Source organism: Somniosus microcephalus, chromosome 2, assembly GCF_052327205.1.
Source record: "Somniosus microcephalus isolate GS21.2 chromosome 2, FLI_Smic_1.0, whole genome shotgun sequence".
Taxonomy (NCBI): domain Eukaryota; kingdom Metazoa; phylum Chordata; class Chondrichthyes; order Squaliformes; family Somniosidae; genus Somniosus; species Somniosus microcephalus.
Window position 1 is genome coordinate 320805487 of NC_140988.1, and position 18201 is coordinate 320823687.

General features: G+C 42.9%; 1 protein-coding gene across 8 annotated transcripts in view; it reads right to left on the reverse strand.

Annotated features, from left to right (window-relative positions):
- Positions 1 to 6063: 6063 nt before the first annotated feature.
- Positions 6064 to 18201, reverse strand: part of nedd4l (NEDD4 like E3 ubiquitin protein ligase) — a 577353-nt gene continuing 565215 nt past the window's right edge. For all 8 annotated transcript variants that reach the window (XM_085974389.1, XM_085974354.1, XM_085974372.1 and 5 more), the window contains 3 exons: positions 13558 to 13654; positions 12500 to 12572; positions 6064 to 8175 (listed from right to left, as the gene is read on the reverse strand). In XM_085974389.1, coding sequence (XP_085830515.1) covers positions 8073 to 8175; positions 12500 to 12572; positions 13558 to 13654 — 273 coding nt within the window. In that variant the 3' untranslated portion in view covers positions 6064 to 8072. The remainder of the gene's footprint in view (positions 8176 to 12499; positions 12573 to 13557; positions 13655 to 18201) is intronic.

Here is an 18201-nt window from a genome sequence, read left to right on the forward strand (position 1 = left end):
GCGACCAGAGGCGTACCAAATCAACAGCAGAGGAGAGGTGTAAAAAATAATCCAAGAGTGACGTCACCAGGAAGCAGGTAGGTGATTGGTTGGATAGTATTTCTTCTCTTTATTACAAGCTTAAATTCGGCGGTTTTTTTCTAGGGTCTGTGCTGTAAGGGAGACAGTTGGTTAACCATTAAACTGGTGTAATTTAGAGGGATTGATTTAATCTAATTAAATAAATTTTTTTTATAATTAATTACATAGAATGGAGCAGATGATGTGTTACTGTTGCGAGATGTGGGAGCCGGTAGACCCCATTGAGGCTAACGGTGATTACATCTGTGACAAGTGTCTGCTGCTACAGGATCTCCAGCTCCGTGTTGATGAGCTGGAGTCTGAGCTTCAGATACTGCGACACATCAGGGAGGGGGAGAAGTACCTGGACTCTGTGTTTCAGGAGGTGGTCACACCTATGAAGTTAATTAATTCAGATGTAGCCCATGGTCAGGGATTGGACGGTGTGACCACGAGTGAGGCAGGTACGGGGATCCAGAAGGTAGTGTTGGAGGAGCCGCAGCCGTTGCTCTTGTCCAACAGGTTCGAGCTTCTTACTCCCTGTGGAGACGGAAGCAGGGGCTGCAGGGAGGATGAGCAACCTGGCCACAGCACCGTGGAGAGGGGGGCCATTCAAGAGGGGGGAGTAAATAGAAATGTTGTAGTGGTAGGGGATAGTATTATTAGGGGGATAGATAGAGTTCTCTGCAGCCAAGAGCGAGAGTCCCGTAGGCTGTGTTGCCTACCCGGTGCCAGGGTTAAGGACATCTCCTCTGGGCTGGACAGAAACTTGGAGTGGGAGGGGGAGGATCCAGTTGTCGTGGTCCATGTTGGTACCAACGACATAGATAGGACAAGGAAGGAGGTTCTGCTGAGGGAGTTTGAGCAGCTAGGGGCCAAATTAAAAAAGCAGAACCACAAGGGTAATAATCTCTGGATTATTACCTGAGCCACGAGCGAATTTGGCTAGGACAAATAAAATAAGAGAGTTAAATGCGTGGCTCAAAGACTGGTGTGGGAGAAATGGGTTTTGCTTCCTGGGACACTGGCACCAGTACTGGGACAGGAGGGAGCTGTTCCGTTGGGACGGGCTTCACTTGGCCAGTGCTGGGACTAGAGTCCTGGCGGATCATATAACTAGGGCTGTAGAGAGGGCTTTAAACTAACTAGTGGGGGGGAGGTTCCCAGAGAGCAAATAATACAAATGACAACAGAGAAGGTCATAGACTTAGGTAGCAGTGTCAGGAAGGGGTAGAAGGTGTGGAGTAAAAGGTAAAGTAATAAAAAGGGCAATAGCAGGAACTAAGTGTCACAAAACATATTTGAAAGTTCTCTATCTGAATGCACGTAGCATTCGTAACAAAATAGACGAGTTAAAGGCACAAATAGCTACATATGGGTATGATCTTGTGGCCATTACAGAAACATGGCTGCAGGGTGACAATGCCTGGGAATTAAACATACCAGGTTATTTAACAATCAGGAAGGACAGGCAGGAAGGAAGGGGAGGTGGGGTGGCTATGTTAATAAAGGAAGGAATCACTGTAATACAGAGAAATGATATTGGGTCAAAGGATCAGGATAATGAAACAGTTTGGGTGGAGATAAGGAATAATAAGGGGAAAAAAACACTAGTGGGTGTAGTATATAGGCCTCCGAACAGTCGCAACTCGGTTGGACGGAGTATCAATCAGGAAATAGTTGAGGCTTGTAATAAGGGAACATCTATAATTATGGGGGATTTTAACTATCATATAAATTGGACGAATCAAATTGGGCAGGGCTGCCTTGAGGATGAGTTCATTGAGTGTATTAGGGATGGGTTTCTTGAGCAGTATGTAACTGAACCAACCAGGGGGCAAGCAACCTTAGATCTGGTCCTGTGTAACGAGACAGGATTAATTAAAAATGTCCTAGTAAAGGATCCCCTTGGAATGAGTGACCATAACATGGTTGAATTCCATATTCAGTTAGAGGGTGAGGAGGCTGTATCTCAAACAAGCGTGCTAAGCTTGAATAAAGGAGACTATGAAGGTATGAGAGCGGAATTGAGTAAAGTGGATTGGGAAAATAGGTTAAAGGATAAGACGATACATGATCAGTGGTGTACATTTAAGGAGTTATTTTACAAATTCCAAAAGTATATTCCACTGAGAAAAAAAGGGTGTAAAAGAAAAGACAGCCATCCGTGGCTAAGTAAAGAAATTAAGGATAGTATTCGACTAAAAACAAGGGCATATAAGGTAGCCAAATCTAGTGGGAGGATAGAGGATTGGGAAAACTTTAAAAGACAGCAAAAAATAACAAAAAGATTGATTAAGAAAGGGAAGATACATTATGAAAGTAAATTAGCAAAAAATATAAAGACAGATAGTAAGAGTTTTTATAGTTATATAAAAAGAAAAAGGGTGGCTAAAGTAAATGTTGGTCCCTTAGAGGATGAGACCGGGAAATTAATGGTGGGAAATATGGAGATGGCAAAAACACTGAATGAATATTTTACATCAGTCTTTACAGTAGAGGACACCAAGAATATCCCAACACTTGACAAGCAGGGGGCTATAGGGGGGGAGGAGCTAAATACGATTAAAATCACTAAGGAAGTAGTACTTGGTAAAATAATGGGACTCAAGGCGGATAAATCACCTGGACCTGATGGTTTACATCCCAGGGTTTTGAGGGAAGTGGCGGTAGGGATTGTGGATGCATTGGTAATAATCTTCCAAAACTCCCTGGACTCAGCAAAGGTCCCGGCAGACTGGAAAACTGCTAATGTAACACCCTTATTTAAAAAGGGCAGTAGACAGAAGGCTGGAAACTATAGACCGGTTAGCCTAACATCTGTGGTAGGTAAAATTTTGGAATCCATTATTAAGGAGACAGTAACAGGACATTTGGATAATCATAATTTAATAAGACAAAGTCAGCATGGTTTTATGAAGGGGAAGTCATGTTTGACAAATTTGCTGGAGTTCTTTGAGGAAGTAACATATAGGGTGGATAAAGGTGAACCAGTGGACGTAGTGTATTTAGACTTCCAAAAGGCATTTGACAAGGTGCCACACAAAAGATTATTGCTTAAGATAAAAAATCACAGGATTGGGGGTAATATTCTGGCATGGATAGAGGATTGGCTATCTAACAGAAGGCAGAGAGTTGGGATAAATGGTTCATATTCAGACTGGCAATCAGTAACCAGTGGTGTTCCGCAGGGGTCAGTGCTGGGTCCCCAACTCTTTACAATCTATATTAACGATTTGGAGGAGGGGACCGAGTGTAACACGTCAAAGTTTGCAGATGATACTAAGATGGGAGGGAAAGTAGTGAGTGAGGAGGACATAAAAAACCTGCAAGGGGACATAGACAGGCTAAGTAAGTGGGCAGAGATTTGGCAGATGGAATACAATACTGGAAAGTGTGAGGTTATGCACTTTGGCAGGAAAAATCGTAGAGCAAGTTATTATCTTAATGGCAAGAAACTTGAAAGTACTGAAGTACAAAGGGATCTGGGGGTCCTGGTGCACGAAACTCAAAAGGTTAGTATGCAGGTGCAGCAAGTGATTAAGAAGGCCAATGGAATGTTGGCTTTCATTGCTAGGGGGATAGAATATAAAAATAGGGAGGTATTGCTTCAGTTGTACAAGGTATTGGTGAGACCGCACCTGGAATACTGCATACAGTTTTGGTGTCCATACTTAAGAAAGGACATACTTGCTCTCGAGTCAGTACAAAGAAGGTTCACTCGATTAATCCCGGGGATGAGGGGATGGACATATGAGGAGAGGTTGAGTAGATTGGGACTCTACTCATTGGAGTTCAGAAGAATGAGAGGCGATCTTATTGAAACATATAAGATTATGAAGGGGTTGGATTGGGTGGATGCGGGGAGGATGTTCCAGATGATGGGTGAAACTAGAACTAGGGGGCATAGTCTTAGAATAAGGGGCTGCTCTTTCAAAACTGAGATGAGGAGGAACTACTTCACTCAGAGGGTGGTAGGTCCATGGAATATGCTGCCCCAAAAAGCTGTCGAAGCTACATCATTACATAAATTTAAAACAGAAATAGACAGTTTCCTAGTAGAAAAGGGAATTAAGGGTTACGGGGAGCGGGCAGGAATTTGGACATGAGTCTAGGTTCGGATAGGTCATGGCCCTGTGGGTAGCGGAGCGGGCCCAGGGGCCGTGTAGCCTGATCCTGCTCCTGTTTTCGTGTGTCTAATGCTGTTAGATTCAGGAGATAGTCCTGTCATAGTGAATTGGCGGTTAGGATCAGATCAGCCATGATCTTATTGAATGGCGGAGCAGGCTCGAGGGGCCAATTGGCCTACTCCTGCTCCTATTTCTTATGTTCTTATGTTCTTATTGTTCGAACAAAGCTTTTGTAAGCATTCCATTCTGTGGCAATGTCTTCAATATCATCTCTCTAGAACATCTGTTTCATTAGTCCCCTTGTGCTCACACTGGCAGTACCTGCCCAGAATTGAATGTGCACAATCAATAGTACCCTACACACCAAATATATCAAAATAATGTCTATGCAAATTAGCTTTGCCACAAAGATCACTGTTTTTGCTGCAATAGGTCAGCCTTGACTGAGAGCACGCCCACCTCTGAGTTAGAAGGTTGTAAGTTCAAGCCCCACTCACTTGAGCACATAAACTTGGCTGCCTTTTGGATGAGACATTAAACTAAGGCCCCATCTACCCTCTCAGGTGGATGTAAAAGATCCCATGGCATTATTCCAATAAAAAGGTGAGTTCTCCCCGGTGTCTTGGCCTACATTTATCCCTCAACACATTAAAAAAGTTTAATTGGTCATTTATCCTATTGCTCTTTGTGGGATCTTCCCTATATTACAAAAGTGACGATACTTTAAAAGTACTTTGTAGGCTATAATGCTCTTTGGTACATCCCAAGGTCATTAAATTTGAGTTCTTTCTTTTAAAAATAGCAATTTTATTAGTGGCGCTTAAAAGAAGTGGCATAGTTAATTCTGAAATGCGATTACATTTTTTGGCACCGATGCTGGTTATGAAACTGAAGTATTGGCAGCCCATTAGGACAGATGGTACACCACGTGCTTTCCATCAAAGTTTTGACTCATGGCTGCACCACTGTTGTGGGCAAAAGTATTCATTTTCTAACCAGCCTGATAAGTAGAGTCGCCAACACAGAGTCAGTTTGTCATATTACAGGTAGACTACCCTTTATCCGGACTTCCGAAAACCGAAACCCTCTAAAAACCGAAGGTTTTTTCGTTCAGCGTAAGTCGTGCGTACGAACGAAAAAACCTTCGGTTTTTCGAGGGTTCCGGTTTCGGAAGTTCGGATAAAGGGTAAGTCGTGCGCACGACCCCCCGCCGGCCCCGACAACCGCGGACCCCCCCGCGGACCCCGCTGGCCCCCCCGCCGGCCCCGACAACCGCGGACCCCGCCAGCCCCGACCCCCCCGCGGACCCCGACAACCGCCGATCCCCCCCGCGGACCCCGCCAGCCCCGACAACCCCCCCGCGGACCCCGCCGGCCCCGACAACCGCCGACCCCGCCAGCCCCGACAACCGCCGACCCCCCCGCGGACCCCGACTGACTTACGCTGAACGTCAGCGTAAGTCGTGCGCACGACCCCCCGCCGACCCACCTTCCGAAATCCGAAATTCTCCTTTATCCGAAACTCGGCTGGTCCCGAGGTTTTCGGATAAAGGATAGTCTACCTGTATAAGTTCAGCATCTATCAGCTAATCGTGGAGCAGCTCCAACAGTGGTCATGGAATTACTAACAACTTAGAACATTCTGTCTACCTGGACATAAAGTGGATGATGGGCAGCACTTCACTCACTCCTGTGGGGAAATAAAGTAAATTGGGGATAAAGAAATACAAATAGGAGAATAAAACTCAATTTTAGAGGTCAACCCATCTTTAACATGGCTGTAAGGTTCTCATAAAAGGCGTCAACAAAAATCAAACAGAAGTTTTCTCAAACATATTCAGGAGCAAAAGATTTGTTGCACTTCATCACTGTGCTAAGTTAGATAAATATTTTTAATCTCATCAATGTATATGCATAAAATACAAATTACAAAACTTGCAACATTAATATGGAAAGTTTATTTTCTGGGAATTTACTAGGGAAAGAAGGATTTCAAGAGATTTCTCATTACATATTTGAGGTGAGGTTTGAAATTGCATGGTATGCTTTTAAAGGGGAAAAAGCACATTGTGAAGAAGGAAAAAGAGAAAGACCATGTTCGGCTCAGCTCCACATTGGTTTTGTTGTTGCATTATCAGTAGCAAAAATGTACAGATAGATATTGCACTGGCTAAGCATACTCAGTATTAAAAATGTACACAATTAAAAACAATTAAACAGCCATGACTTTTATGCGATGTATAAAGTGCCCTTAGATTTCTTGGTGTTACAACAGAACACATTTTTAAAAAATCAGCATAGCTCTACCGATAATGAGACAAATACATTAGTCATTCAAAGCTTGATTGGTAGTGGTTCACTTTCATTTTGAAAGTTTCAAATATAAAATCATCTGAGTGGAAGGGAGGGAGGATTGTCACAGAAGATACTCATTTGTTAGAGCCTCTTCCTGATTTGTTGCATTTTTCTATGTCATTCGTCTGGTCACCGTAATCTTCATATATTTGCTATCGATTGGTTAAAACCAGTTCCAAAGGACCATTTTGAAGCTAATCAAATGGCCTTTATAAAAAAAAAAGTTGCTCCTGGCCCTAAAACGAATCGTGTAAGGAGGGAGGCAAAAGAAAACAGGTAAACAAATGGCTTAAAAAGGGTGGGGAAAGGTTAGAATAGAAATAAAATCAGAACAGAAAGTTAAATTGAAGTTAAAATAAGAATAGGGCCGAGTGTGCATATGAAAAGAAAAAACAACAGGAGCAAAGAAAACGGAGACAGTTAAGAGCAGAAGTCCTTTAGTTTGACATCATGTTTCAGTGCTAATTTTGGAAGTTAAGGTCAGTATTACAATGATAAAGCTACTCCTGCCATTTGTGTACCTTTATTACTGTATATTATCTGTTGCAGTGAGTAAGATTAAAATTCAAGATCCAGCCAGCAGTCATTTCCTGGACCCACCAGCAGTCTAAGGGTTTAAACAAGCATGCTACAGATATGTTCCTGTAATGTGCTTTACCCTAATAGACAACAGAGTCACCTTGCTCCAAAAAAAAAGGAACATTTAAAAAGAACACCTCGAGTATTTTTTTTTGGCTGTCCTCTCAATGCAGATGTTATTTCATTGCATGCTCAATGGATAATCATTTTTACTTTACTAAACTAAACGGAACATATATTATTGTTAAAAATAAAGATGACTGCATGTTACTGTAATTTGCTTTTGAGACCCCATTTAGGGTCATTTGTAACAATTCTGTTAAATAAAGATATCACTGATCTCAGTTTTCACATTCCAGGAAAGTGTTAAACTACGTCATCAATAATTTAAAAAATGCTTTTAATCATGACTGGTGGGTAAAGGAGGCACAAACGTTTCACAGTGAAAATGTCAATGCACTGCTATATATACGTCTGTGAACAACACGATTCAAACCGTTATCCCATTTTACAGATCGTGCCTTTTAACTGGATGGGTTATATTACAAGGATCTCTATATAACTGGTTATTTTGCAGTCCATTGAGTAAACAAAGTGATAATACTATACCTGTGAAAGTGATAGTTTCCATTCACTTTCATTACAAAGTTGGTAAAATATTTAGATTGTGTCTTTAAAGAACATTTTTTTAATACACAGTCAAGTCCTATTGAAATGCACTTCTCATCCACACATCATCCACTTTTCTTCTTTTAGTACGGTTGCCTGGAGAGTCGGCTTTTAATTTTCCAGTCTTTTAGAAACTTGAAATAGGAATTAGCATAGAAGAATTTGTTCCGTGTACCAATGTCACTGTGCAATTATATTGATACCACTGGTAAAGTTCCTATCTCTAAAGAAAAACAAAAAAAATTCTAAGCAGCATCTTGTTGACCACAACTGCAGCCATTTAATCTACTCCTTCAAATCCTTCAGCATTTTCCACTGCCATTAGAAGCTTCTCTCGTAAATCTTCAAAAGATTCATAAGGCGGTAAATCAAGGCGGTTAAAGCTGTAGACAGGAAAAAAAAACCAGATCATTAAATGTCTAATAGGCAAGACCGACAGTACTGAAGTGTCGATGCATGGCTGTTAATCAAAAAGATTTGGATATTCTTCTAACAACTCTGAGATCTCCTGTGGAGTCACTCACAGATAGCCAGGAACCTGGAGCACAGTTTGTGATTTTTTATTGAAGCATTTTTCTAATGAGCTAGAACTCAAGTTATAACATTCATGTTGTAAGAGCCAATTAAAACTAAGTAAATTTGGGACTGGGCTCCAACAATGACAACCATCATCCTTTGGGCCAAGAACGACTCCAGCCACAGCAGAGTTTCCCCCTTGACTTCAATTTTGTTACAGATTTTGGTTATTGTTGTCTTGATGTTTAAGGTAAGCTATTCTCATTTCTCCTCTGGCATTCACGTTATAAGAGCTAAGTAAAACTATAGGAAAGCCCGAATATAAAATAAAAACAGAAAATGCTGGAAACACTCAGCAGGTCAGGCAGCATCTGTGAAGAGAGAAACAGAGTTAACGTTTCAAGTCGATGACCTTTCGTCAGAACTGGAAATAGAACAGATTTTAAGCAAGTGTAGTGGCTGGGAAATGGGGGAGGGGATGAAAGAACAAAAAGGAAGGCCTGTGATAGGCTGGAAGGCAGGAGAGATTAAGAGACATTGAGCGACATTAAGAGATATTCAAGGCAAAAGGAGATGGTAATGGGACAGGTTAAGAAACAAAGGAGGGCTCTAGATGAAGTGTGAATTGCGCTGGCAGAATGAAAGACAGCTGCCATGTGGGAGAGAACAGAAGGCCGGGAAGATGCCGGGCAAAGGGGAAGGTGTGTTGGGGGCGATAGAGGAGTGGACAAGGGTGTCGCGGAGGGAGCGGTCCCTACGGAATGCTGAAAGGGGAGGCGAGGGGAAGATGCATTTGGTGCTGGGATCACGCTGGAGGTGGTGGAAATGGCGGAGGATGATCTGTTAAATGTGGAGGCTGGTGGGGTGAAAGGTGAGGACAAGGGGAACCCTATCATGGTTCCGAGAGGGAGGGGCAGGGGTGAGGGCAGAAGTGTGGGAGATAGAATGGACACGGTTAAGGGCCATGTCAACCACTGTAGAGGGGAATCCTCGGTTGAAGAAAAAGGAAGACATGTCGGAAGCACTGGTATGGAAGGTGCAGAGCAGATGCGGCAGAGACGGAGAAACTGGGAGAATGAAATAGAGTCCTTACAGGGGGTGGGGTGGGAGGAAGTGTAGTCCAGGTAGCTGTGGGAGTCAGTGGGCTTGTAGTGAATGTTTGTCAATAACCTATCCCCAGAGATGGAGAAGTCGAGGAAGGGAAGGGAAGAGTCAGAAATGGACCATGTGAAGGTGAGGGAAAGGTGGAAATTGGAAGCAAAGTGAATGAAATTATCTAGTTCAGGGCGAGAGCAGGAAACGGCACCGATACAGTCATCAATGTACTGGAAAAAGAGGTGAGGGAAGGGACCCGAGTAGGACTGGAACAAAGAGTGTTCCACATATCCCACGAAAAGGCAGGCATAGCTAGGGCCCATGCGGGTTCCCGTAGCAACATCTTTGATGTTCATTTTAAGTAATGCTTTGGTCACTTAGCCCAAAGGTCATAAATCTTTCCCTGCAGTGAGACCCCCTGCAAATACTGAAACTCCCAGAACACACTCCTAACTTCTAGAAGAGTGTCAGCTACTCAAAGGAAAACAGTGCTTTGTTTGCAGATTTTTTAAATTAGTAAAACAACAAGTCCAGAAACTGCATCAAGGACAAAAATCTGCTGACCTCTCAGAACTCGGAGGTCCCCTTATTGGAGCTCCTTGGGAGTTCCTAGAATCAGACTAACTTGATTGAGGTTTTCTTTAGCGTTTTTTGCTGAGGTAACAGAGAGTGGATGAGGGCAGCGTATGTTGTATATATGGACTTGCAAAAGACATTTGATAAAGTACCACATATTAGGCTTGTTAGCAAAATTGAAGCCCATGGGATAAAAGGTGCTGTAGCAGCACGGATTCAAAATTGGCTAAGGGATAGAAAACAGAGTTGTGGTGAATGGCTGTTTTTCCACTCTGGTGGGAGGTATACAGTGGAGTTCCCCAAGGTTCAGTACTAGGACACTGCTGTTTTTGATATATATTAATGACTTGGACTTGGGGGGTACAGACCACAATTTTGAAATTTGCAGATGACACGAAACACTGAGGAAGATAGTAATAGACTTCAAGAGGACATAGACAGGTTGGTGGAATGGGTGAACACATGGCAGATGAAATTCAATGCAGAAAAGTGAGGGGCGATATATTTTGCTAAGAAGAATGAGGAGAGAGAATACACGCTAAATGGTACAATTTTAAAGGGGGTGCAAGAAGAGAGACACCTGGGGGTGCTTGTGCACAAATCTTTAAAGGTGGCAGGACAGGTAAACAAAGCAGTTCTTCAAGCATATGGGATCCCAAGCTTTATAAATAAAAGGCATAGAATACAAAAGCCAGGAAGTTATCCTAAACCTATATAAACCACTAGTTCGACCCCAGCTGGAGTATTGCGTCCAGTTCTGGGCACCACACTTTAGGAAGGAAGTGAAGGATTTGGCGGGGGTACAGATTTAACAGAATGAGTCGAGGAATGAGGGATTACAGTTACGGGGTTAGACTAGAGAAACTGAATATTGTTCTCCTTAGAGCAGAGAAGGCTAAAGGGAGATTTAAGAACATAAGAAATAGGAGCAGGAATGGCCACTTGGTCCCTCGAGCCTGCTCCACCATTCAATAAGATCATGGCTGATCTTGGGCTCAAAGCCACTTCCCTGCCCGCTCCCCATGACCCTTCACTCTCTTATCTTGCAAAAATCTGTCTATCTCCACCTTAAATGTATTTAATGACCCAGCCACAACAGCTCTCTGGGGCAGAGAATTCCACAGATTTACGACCCTGAGAGAAGAAATTCCTCCTCATCTCAGTTGTAAAAGGGCGACCCTTTATTCTGAAACTATGCCCCCGAGTTCTAGATTTACCCATTTGATTGAGGTGTTTAAAATCATGAAGGATTAGACAGAGTAAATAAAATGAAACTGTTTCCAATGGCTGAAGGGTCGATAACCAGAGGGCACAGAGTTAAGGTGATTGGTAAAAGAAGCGGTGGTGACATGAGGAAAAACTTCTTTATGCAATGAGTGGACAGGATTTGGAATGTACTGCTTGATAAGGTGGTGGATACAGATTCAATAGTAGCATTCAAAAGGGAATTGGATAAATACTTGAAAGAGAAAAAAATTGCATGGATATGGGGAAAAAGCGGGGCTAACCTGACTGCTCTTCGAAAAAGCCGGCGCAGACTCAATGGGCCGAATGGCCTCCTGTGCTGTACTATTCTAAGTTCTTACCTAGCTGCCCACGTGGAGGATGAACTGGTTGGGCCGAGTGGCCCGTTTCTGTGTTGTAACTTCTATGTGTCATCTTTAGGGCCACAACATGCAAGTGCTCATCAAGGCAACTTTAAGCCAAGCAGAATTTTATTGCTGTTTGGTGCAAAAACTACAGATTGAAAAATGCTGCTTGGTCAGGAACATCCAGTAACTATATAAGAAGCAACTATTGCACCCAGCCCGTAACATTACTGATGCAGAAAAATGCTAAAAACCAAGAGAAAGCCAGTCAGCAGCCTGTTATCTGAAATTCAAAAGCAGTTCATTATAACTGCCTTCTGATTTATCCCAGTAATTTATAAATAACTGCAATTACCTGGATTTGACTATTTAGAGCAGTGGCATTAAAGGCAGAGGTTAAATGTCGTAAATGTGCTCTAAACCAGAGATTACTCATGAGCAATGCCACAGGAGACCTGCTAGTACATAATAAATACCAACAGAAAACAGCAACAAATAATATCCCTGGGCTGTGCTGATACTCCCTCCTCGACCCAGGCCTGAATTTTGAGTCCTCAGCTCCCTTGCATAAATGCAACTAGATAACACATGCCCCAGTCCCCCACTCCTAGAAATAGACAAGAATATTTATCCAGTTTTCAGAAGCTTGGAGCACTGAATCTGGCTCCCAGAGGGGCAATTTTAACCCACCAGCAGAAACCGGGTAGGTGGGTAGTTAAAATCGCCCATGTTATTTAACTGCCAGAAAGCAAACCAGAATCGAAAAGCAACAGGATATTAACTCAACTATATACTGGTATAACGCTCCTATCATTATAAAACAGCAGATCCTCTGACTTCCCATAGGCAACATCATGAGAACAATTCAATATTTGTGCTTTGTCATAGAAGCGCTCAAAATCTAAGTATTTAATAACATTATTGTTCTTACCACGTGTGAGCCCTTGGTAACTTTTCTGGAGTTCCCCACTGCTCTATTGTAAACAGCTGAGGACCATTGGAACCTGTGTGAAATACCAAAAAGTATAACAGGAGTCTTTAAGAACAAGCTTCTATAACATCTTAAAGGCATATGTTAAAACAAAGTGAGTAAATACCCCACAGCAATAAGTTTATCCAGTGAGTAAATGAGCAAAAAAAGACCAAGGAGGTTCCAGGTTTGATCTCTTAGCTGCTCCAATAGGGCTCATGGGTAGGAGCAGCACCATTAAACTCAGTGCCACCAGGCCAAGATTCTCACTCCTCATCGGAAATATGCTTGCATGACTATCAGGCTTGGCTGTGATGTCCTTCACTTGCAGTTGAACAATCTGTGAAAGCTCCCACGTATACAACGACCACTTGGGCAAGGTACCAGAGGGGCCCAGGTGCCCACGGTCTGCATCTCAACAAGGAGTCTCAACTTTGTTATACAGAAAATTGGTGAGAAAAACAACATTCAGTTGTAATGGGGCTCTAATAATGTCAGGATGCACTGCAGCAACTCGCCAAGATTTCTTCAACAATACCTTCCAAACCAGTGACCTCCACCACCTGGAAGGACAAGGGTTTACAAGAACACCATCACTTCCAAGTCACACCATCCCAACTCGGACATATATCGCTGATCCTTCTGTCATTGCTGGGTCAAAATCCTGGAACCCACTACCTAACAGCACTGTGGGAGTACCTTCATCACATGGACTGCAGTGGTTCAAGAAGGCCCACCACCACCTTCTCAAGGACAACTAGGATGGGCAATAAATGCCAGGCTTGCCAGCAACACTCATATCCCAAGAATGAATAAAAAACAAAAGTGAAATGAAACAAAAAGATTTGGCTGAATACATCGTATTTTCTCCTCAAAAAGGCTGTAGTTGTACTACAATTCTACAAGTGAAAGCTTTACGGGCTTTTGAATGAAATGTCCTAACCAAATAAAGATAAAAATGAAATCATAAATTTAAACTTGAGGGTTACGCTTGCATACAAAATAAAATAGGCACACACCATATAGCTCAGCAAACCCATTCATAGGCACTCTTGAGGTTCCAGTAACAAACTGCAGTAGTCGGATACGTTTCTCAGCATCCATCAATAACACAGCCTGGAAGAAAAGAGTCGAGTGAAATGAATCAAGTAGGAAGCACATTTTTTTTTAAATCCACAAAAGTATAAAAAACATACAACGTTGGCCATATCTGATTCATCTATTGTTTTTCCTGACTTTTTCATCTCAAAAGGTTGGAATGATAGAGTGGCACACCATATCAACAATTACTTGATTATCACTAGGCTGTTGTAACTCTAATCCTAGAGCAAGACACTTGGGTGACCTAGGACATTGGTCCCTTCACACTACAAGTGTTGGACGCAGTTTGATTCCAACACCCAATATAGGTTTGCAACGATTCTCCGTTTATTGTACTCGACCAAGTCCAGACACAAAATGTTTCTCTATGTCTACTGCTTAAAAACAAACGACATAACCGTGATTTTCCCGGGTGGAGATGTAACGTTGTCGATCCTTTTCAAACCCGATTCTCTCTACAACTCGTTAAGAAAAGCTCAAGATCTTTATAGCATTAAATATGGCATGACAAGTGTTATTGTGAACAAGACCTCAAAAAGGAAATATTTCTTCCAAAACAACAGATGTCAACCTGTTTACCATCCTGTCTCCGCTGTTCCACTTCCTATCTCAAAACTGTCTTGGCTATCTCGTTTCACAATATGGCCAAGAGACACGAAGCAAACATCCTACAGTTTCAGCAAACTATTAAACTACGACGTCAGCTAAATTGTACCCTAATACATTAAACCCTAAATCTTCACGGGAATGAACTTTTAACCATTTCATTATTTCTAGCTGCAGTACAAATCTATAAGCTCTCCGTAAGTAAAAAGAAACCAAAATCTTTGCGATTAAACCAGATCCTAATTCGACGTATATGTCTATGTACAACGAGGGTATCTTACAAGAGGAAGGCTTACTGTCCCATTTGGTGAAGGTTAAGTGCAAAGTTGCTGGCAGGGGAACACCAGTCAGTTAACAGCAGAAAAGTTTCAGCAGCAAAGTGTGTGGTGTATCATGACAATTCAATGGGTAACAAATGATTGACATGAGGTATCCACCGCCTGCCACCTCCCCCCCCCCAAAATAAGGTATATAAACGGGCAGCCAAAAGGGAAAGATAGGCAGAGAGGGGAAGAGCTTCCCGGGGGTGGATTCATGTTAGCTTTGGCTTAACACCTTGGTCAAGCTCAACCTCGGAGGTGGATTTATGCTAGCTTCGGCTCAACACCTCTGCCAGCCTCGGGAGACAAACAAAGAGGAAGAAACCACTGCCGCAGGCTGCAGGAATCTGAGGCCACCGTTCTACCTCAACCCCCATCCGCCCATCTGTTCCGAGGCTGGTAAACCGTTCTCATGTGTTACGTGTTGTATGTCTACTATGTCTACCCTGATTGCATGTTGTACTTAACTATATTTGGACTGCCGCTCCTTAATAAAACAACCTATGACTCTCCTAAGACTCTTTGGGTAATCTGCGTGTGACCTGTGATCCAAATCTTACAGAAGCAGATTCAATAATAACTTTTAAAAGGGAATTGAATAAATACTTGAAGGGGAAAAAATGCAGGGCTATGGGACCAACTGGATAGCTCTTTCAAAAAGCTGGCGAGTTGCTGCAGTGCATCTTGTAGATGGTACACACTGTAGCCATGGTGCGCTGGTGGTGGAGGGAGTGAATGTTTAAGGTAGTGACTGGGGTACGAATCAAGCAGGCTGCTTTGTCCTGGATGGTGTTGAGCTTCTTGAGTGTTGTTGGAGCTGCACTCATCCAAGCAAGTGGAGAGTATTCCATCACACTCCTGACTTGTGCCTTGTAGATGATGGAAAGGCTTTGGGGAGTCAGGAGGTGAGATACTCGCCGCATAATACCCAGCCTCTGATCCGCTCTCGCAGCCACAGTATTTATGTGGCTGGTCCAGTTAAGTTTCTGGTCAATGGTGACCCCCAGGATGTTGATGGTGGGGGATTCAGCGATGGTAGTGCAGTTGAGTGTCAAGGGGCAGTGGTTAGACTCTCACTTGTTGGAGATAGTCATTGCCTGGCACTTGTGTGGCGCGAATGTTACTCGCCACTTATCAGCCCAAGCCTGAATGTCGTCCAGGCCTTGCTGCTTTCTGACATGGACTGCTTCATTATCTGAGGAGTTGCGAATGGAACTGAACACTCTGCAATCATCAGTGAACATCTCCACTTCTGACTTTATGATGGAGGGAAGGTCATTGATGAAGCAAATTTGAAAGATTTAATTTAATTGGAACTAAAATAACTGCAACAAACCTTTAGGAGTGTTTAGCTTCACTACTTTTTAAAAAATATTTGTGTACATCAAAAGTAGGATAAGCCTGAAGGTAAAGGGATGATTTTCCATTCAGTTATCACTTTAGGTAAGGATAGTACAGTCAAGCGGTAGAGGGAACAAAAATGCAGACATTGAGAGCTATCAAGTCAGTAGCATGTGGTAAAGCCTGACAAACCAATGATCAGAGGGTAAACAAAACAAGAGATGGATTTAACCAGATTCAGTTGTTTTTTACCTACTGTTGTCAATAGATGCAGATTCATTTGTCACACTTCAGGTCTCACATAAATGACGCATACTGTCATGACACAAGAATTTGCATTAAAAAAAGGATGCCAATAATCTCCAATGTACAGAGAAACCCCCCTATCAAATGGAAAATACCTTCTAGTAGTTACATTAAAAAGCCAATCTGATCTCTAATTGACCTGAGGATCTGCCCAAGAACAATTACCCTATAACTATCCCAGGAAGGCACAGTAATTACACCTCATGGTCTTCAATAAGTTACACACAGCTGCCCTTGATATTATAACTGAATTGATCCTTTCTGTCTATCCAAATCTAATTTCCATTCTAAAATGTCATGCAACAGTGTAGCAAAGCAAGTACTTTGAAACCATATGAACATTTAAAACATTATGGCCTAGAAATTCGGTGGACTGCGCCACCAGTTAGCGCCTAAAGAGGGCACTCAGTGGCTTTAGCGCCACCGGCCACGCCTCCCGCGATATTTAGCTGGGGCGCTAATGGCGGCGTTAGCCTGTTGCGCTGCGCCGCCACCAATGAAATCATCGGTGTGCGCAGTGCCCCGCTACCGCCTCGATCTCGATATTCGGTAGCGCCCGCCTCTGTAGCGCCGTTCGCAACTCGCGCCCGGTTCACGGGGCCTACCTGTGGCGGCAGTGGCGCAAATTAAGGTGGAGGTGCGGGGCAGACGTCTTTTTTCGGCGGCCACCTGCCAGCACCTCCGGCCCTGGCCTCCTGATCTCCCGTGGCAGTGCCGGCTGTTTTCCGAGAGCCCGGCACTTCTCCTCGATGCCGGGCTCTGACCGCGGTGGTGCAGGCCCCCCCCCTTAAGAATGGGAGGAAGGCCTGCAGTACCGCAGCACGCCGTGCCGCAGCGTGTGGCGCTGCGGCACGTTGCGCTGCGATATTCAGTTTCAGTGCCCTAAGAGGGACGCGGCGCGCCTCGAGTCTCGCCCCGTGTCCCTCTTGGGGCGTTCAAGCTGAATTTCCGGCGGTCGCAACTGCTCCGATCGCGGCGCTAATTCCGGCGCCCAGGCGAGCTTGCCGCCCTGTTTGCGGCTCCACCGAATTTCTCCCTCTATATATTTATTACACGAATGGTTGATTTTCCAAGACAATTCTATTATTGCAGTATTGCTCAAGAAAAAACGGAGTTTGAAGTAATCAATCATGAATAAACAGGAAAATATAGTCACTTATGAATATTTTATTCTATTTGTTATTTAGTTTGAACTAACAAAGGAAAATCTATTGCAGTTAATGTCCAAATTGTTTTGCCATTATTCAGAAGCTTATTCAAACCAATTAGGGAATTCATGCGATTAGTGAATTAAATTAATGAATTTGGATGATTTAAGTTTATTGGAACTAAAGCAACTACAACAAAACTTTATCAGAGTGTTTAGATTCACGATTTTGTTTAAGTATTTTTTTTGTCAGATATGCCTGAAGGTGATGATTTGCCATTCAGTTATCACTTCAGGTAAGGATAGTATAGTCAAGAAGTAGGGGGAACAAAAATGTAGACAGCTATCAAGTCAGTAGCATCAAGCTTCATTTGATACTGTGTAATGCTTCAGTGGGCGGTCAATCAGTTCAGCCAATTCCTGAATGTGATTGGCTCAGTGTAAAAAGTACAAGTGAATTCAGTCAGTCTGCCAAAATAAAAAACACTGCACATTGAGAAGGAATCCTTTGCTAAAGAGTATTAATGCTTTCACCTCAAATGATTTTACACACGAATATTCAGTTTGTTCTTTTAACAGATAAAACTTAATTTCCCCTCCAAAAGATCTTTAAGGAAAAAAAAGTAGTTTCAGTCTGCAACAGTTGACATTGTTAGTTGTGTTAAGAACTATTGCGAAACTCAGCTCACTGAACCCTGAAGCTTAGATAAATACTGCAGCCCTTTCAGATGTAGACTAGCCCTGATAGGATCATCTCCAAATTGCAATTGCAGGACTGAACATTTTGCAACATGAGTCAAAATAAAAGTTGAAACTATTGACTCCCAGCAGAATGCCATCTT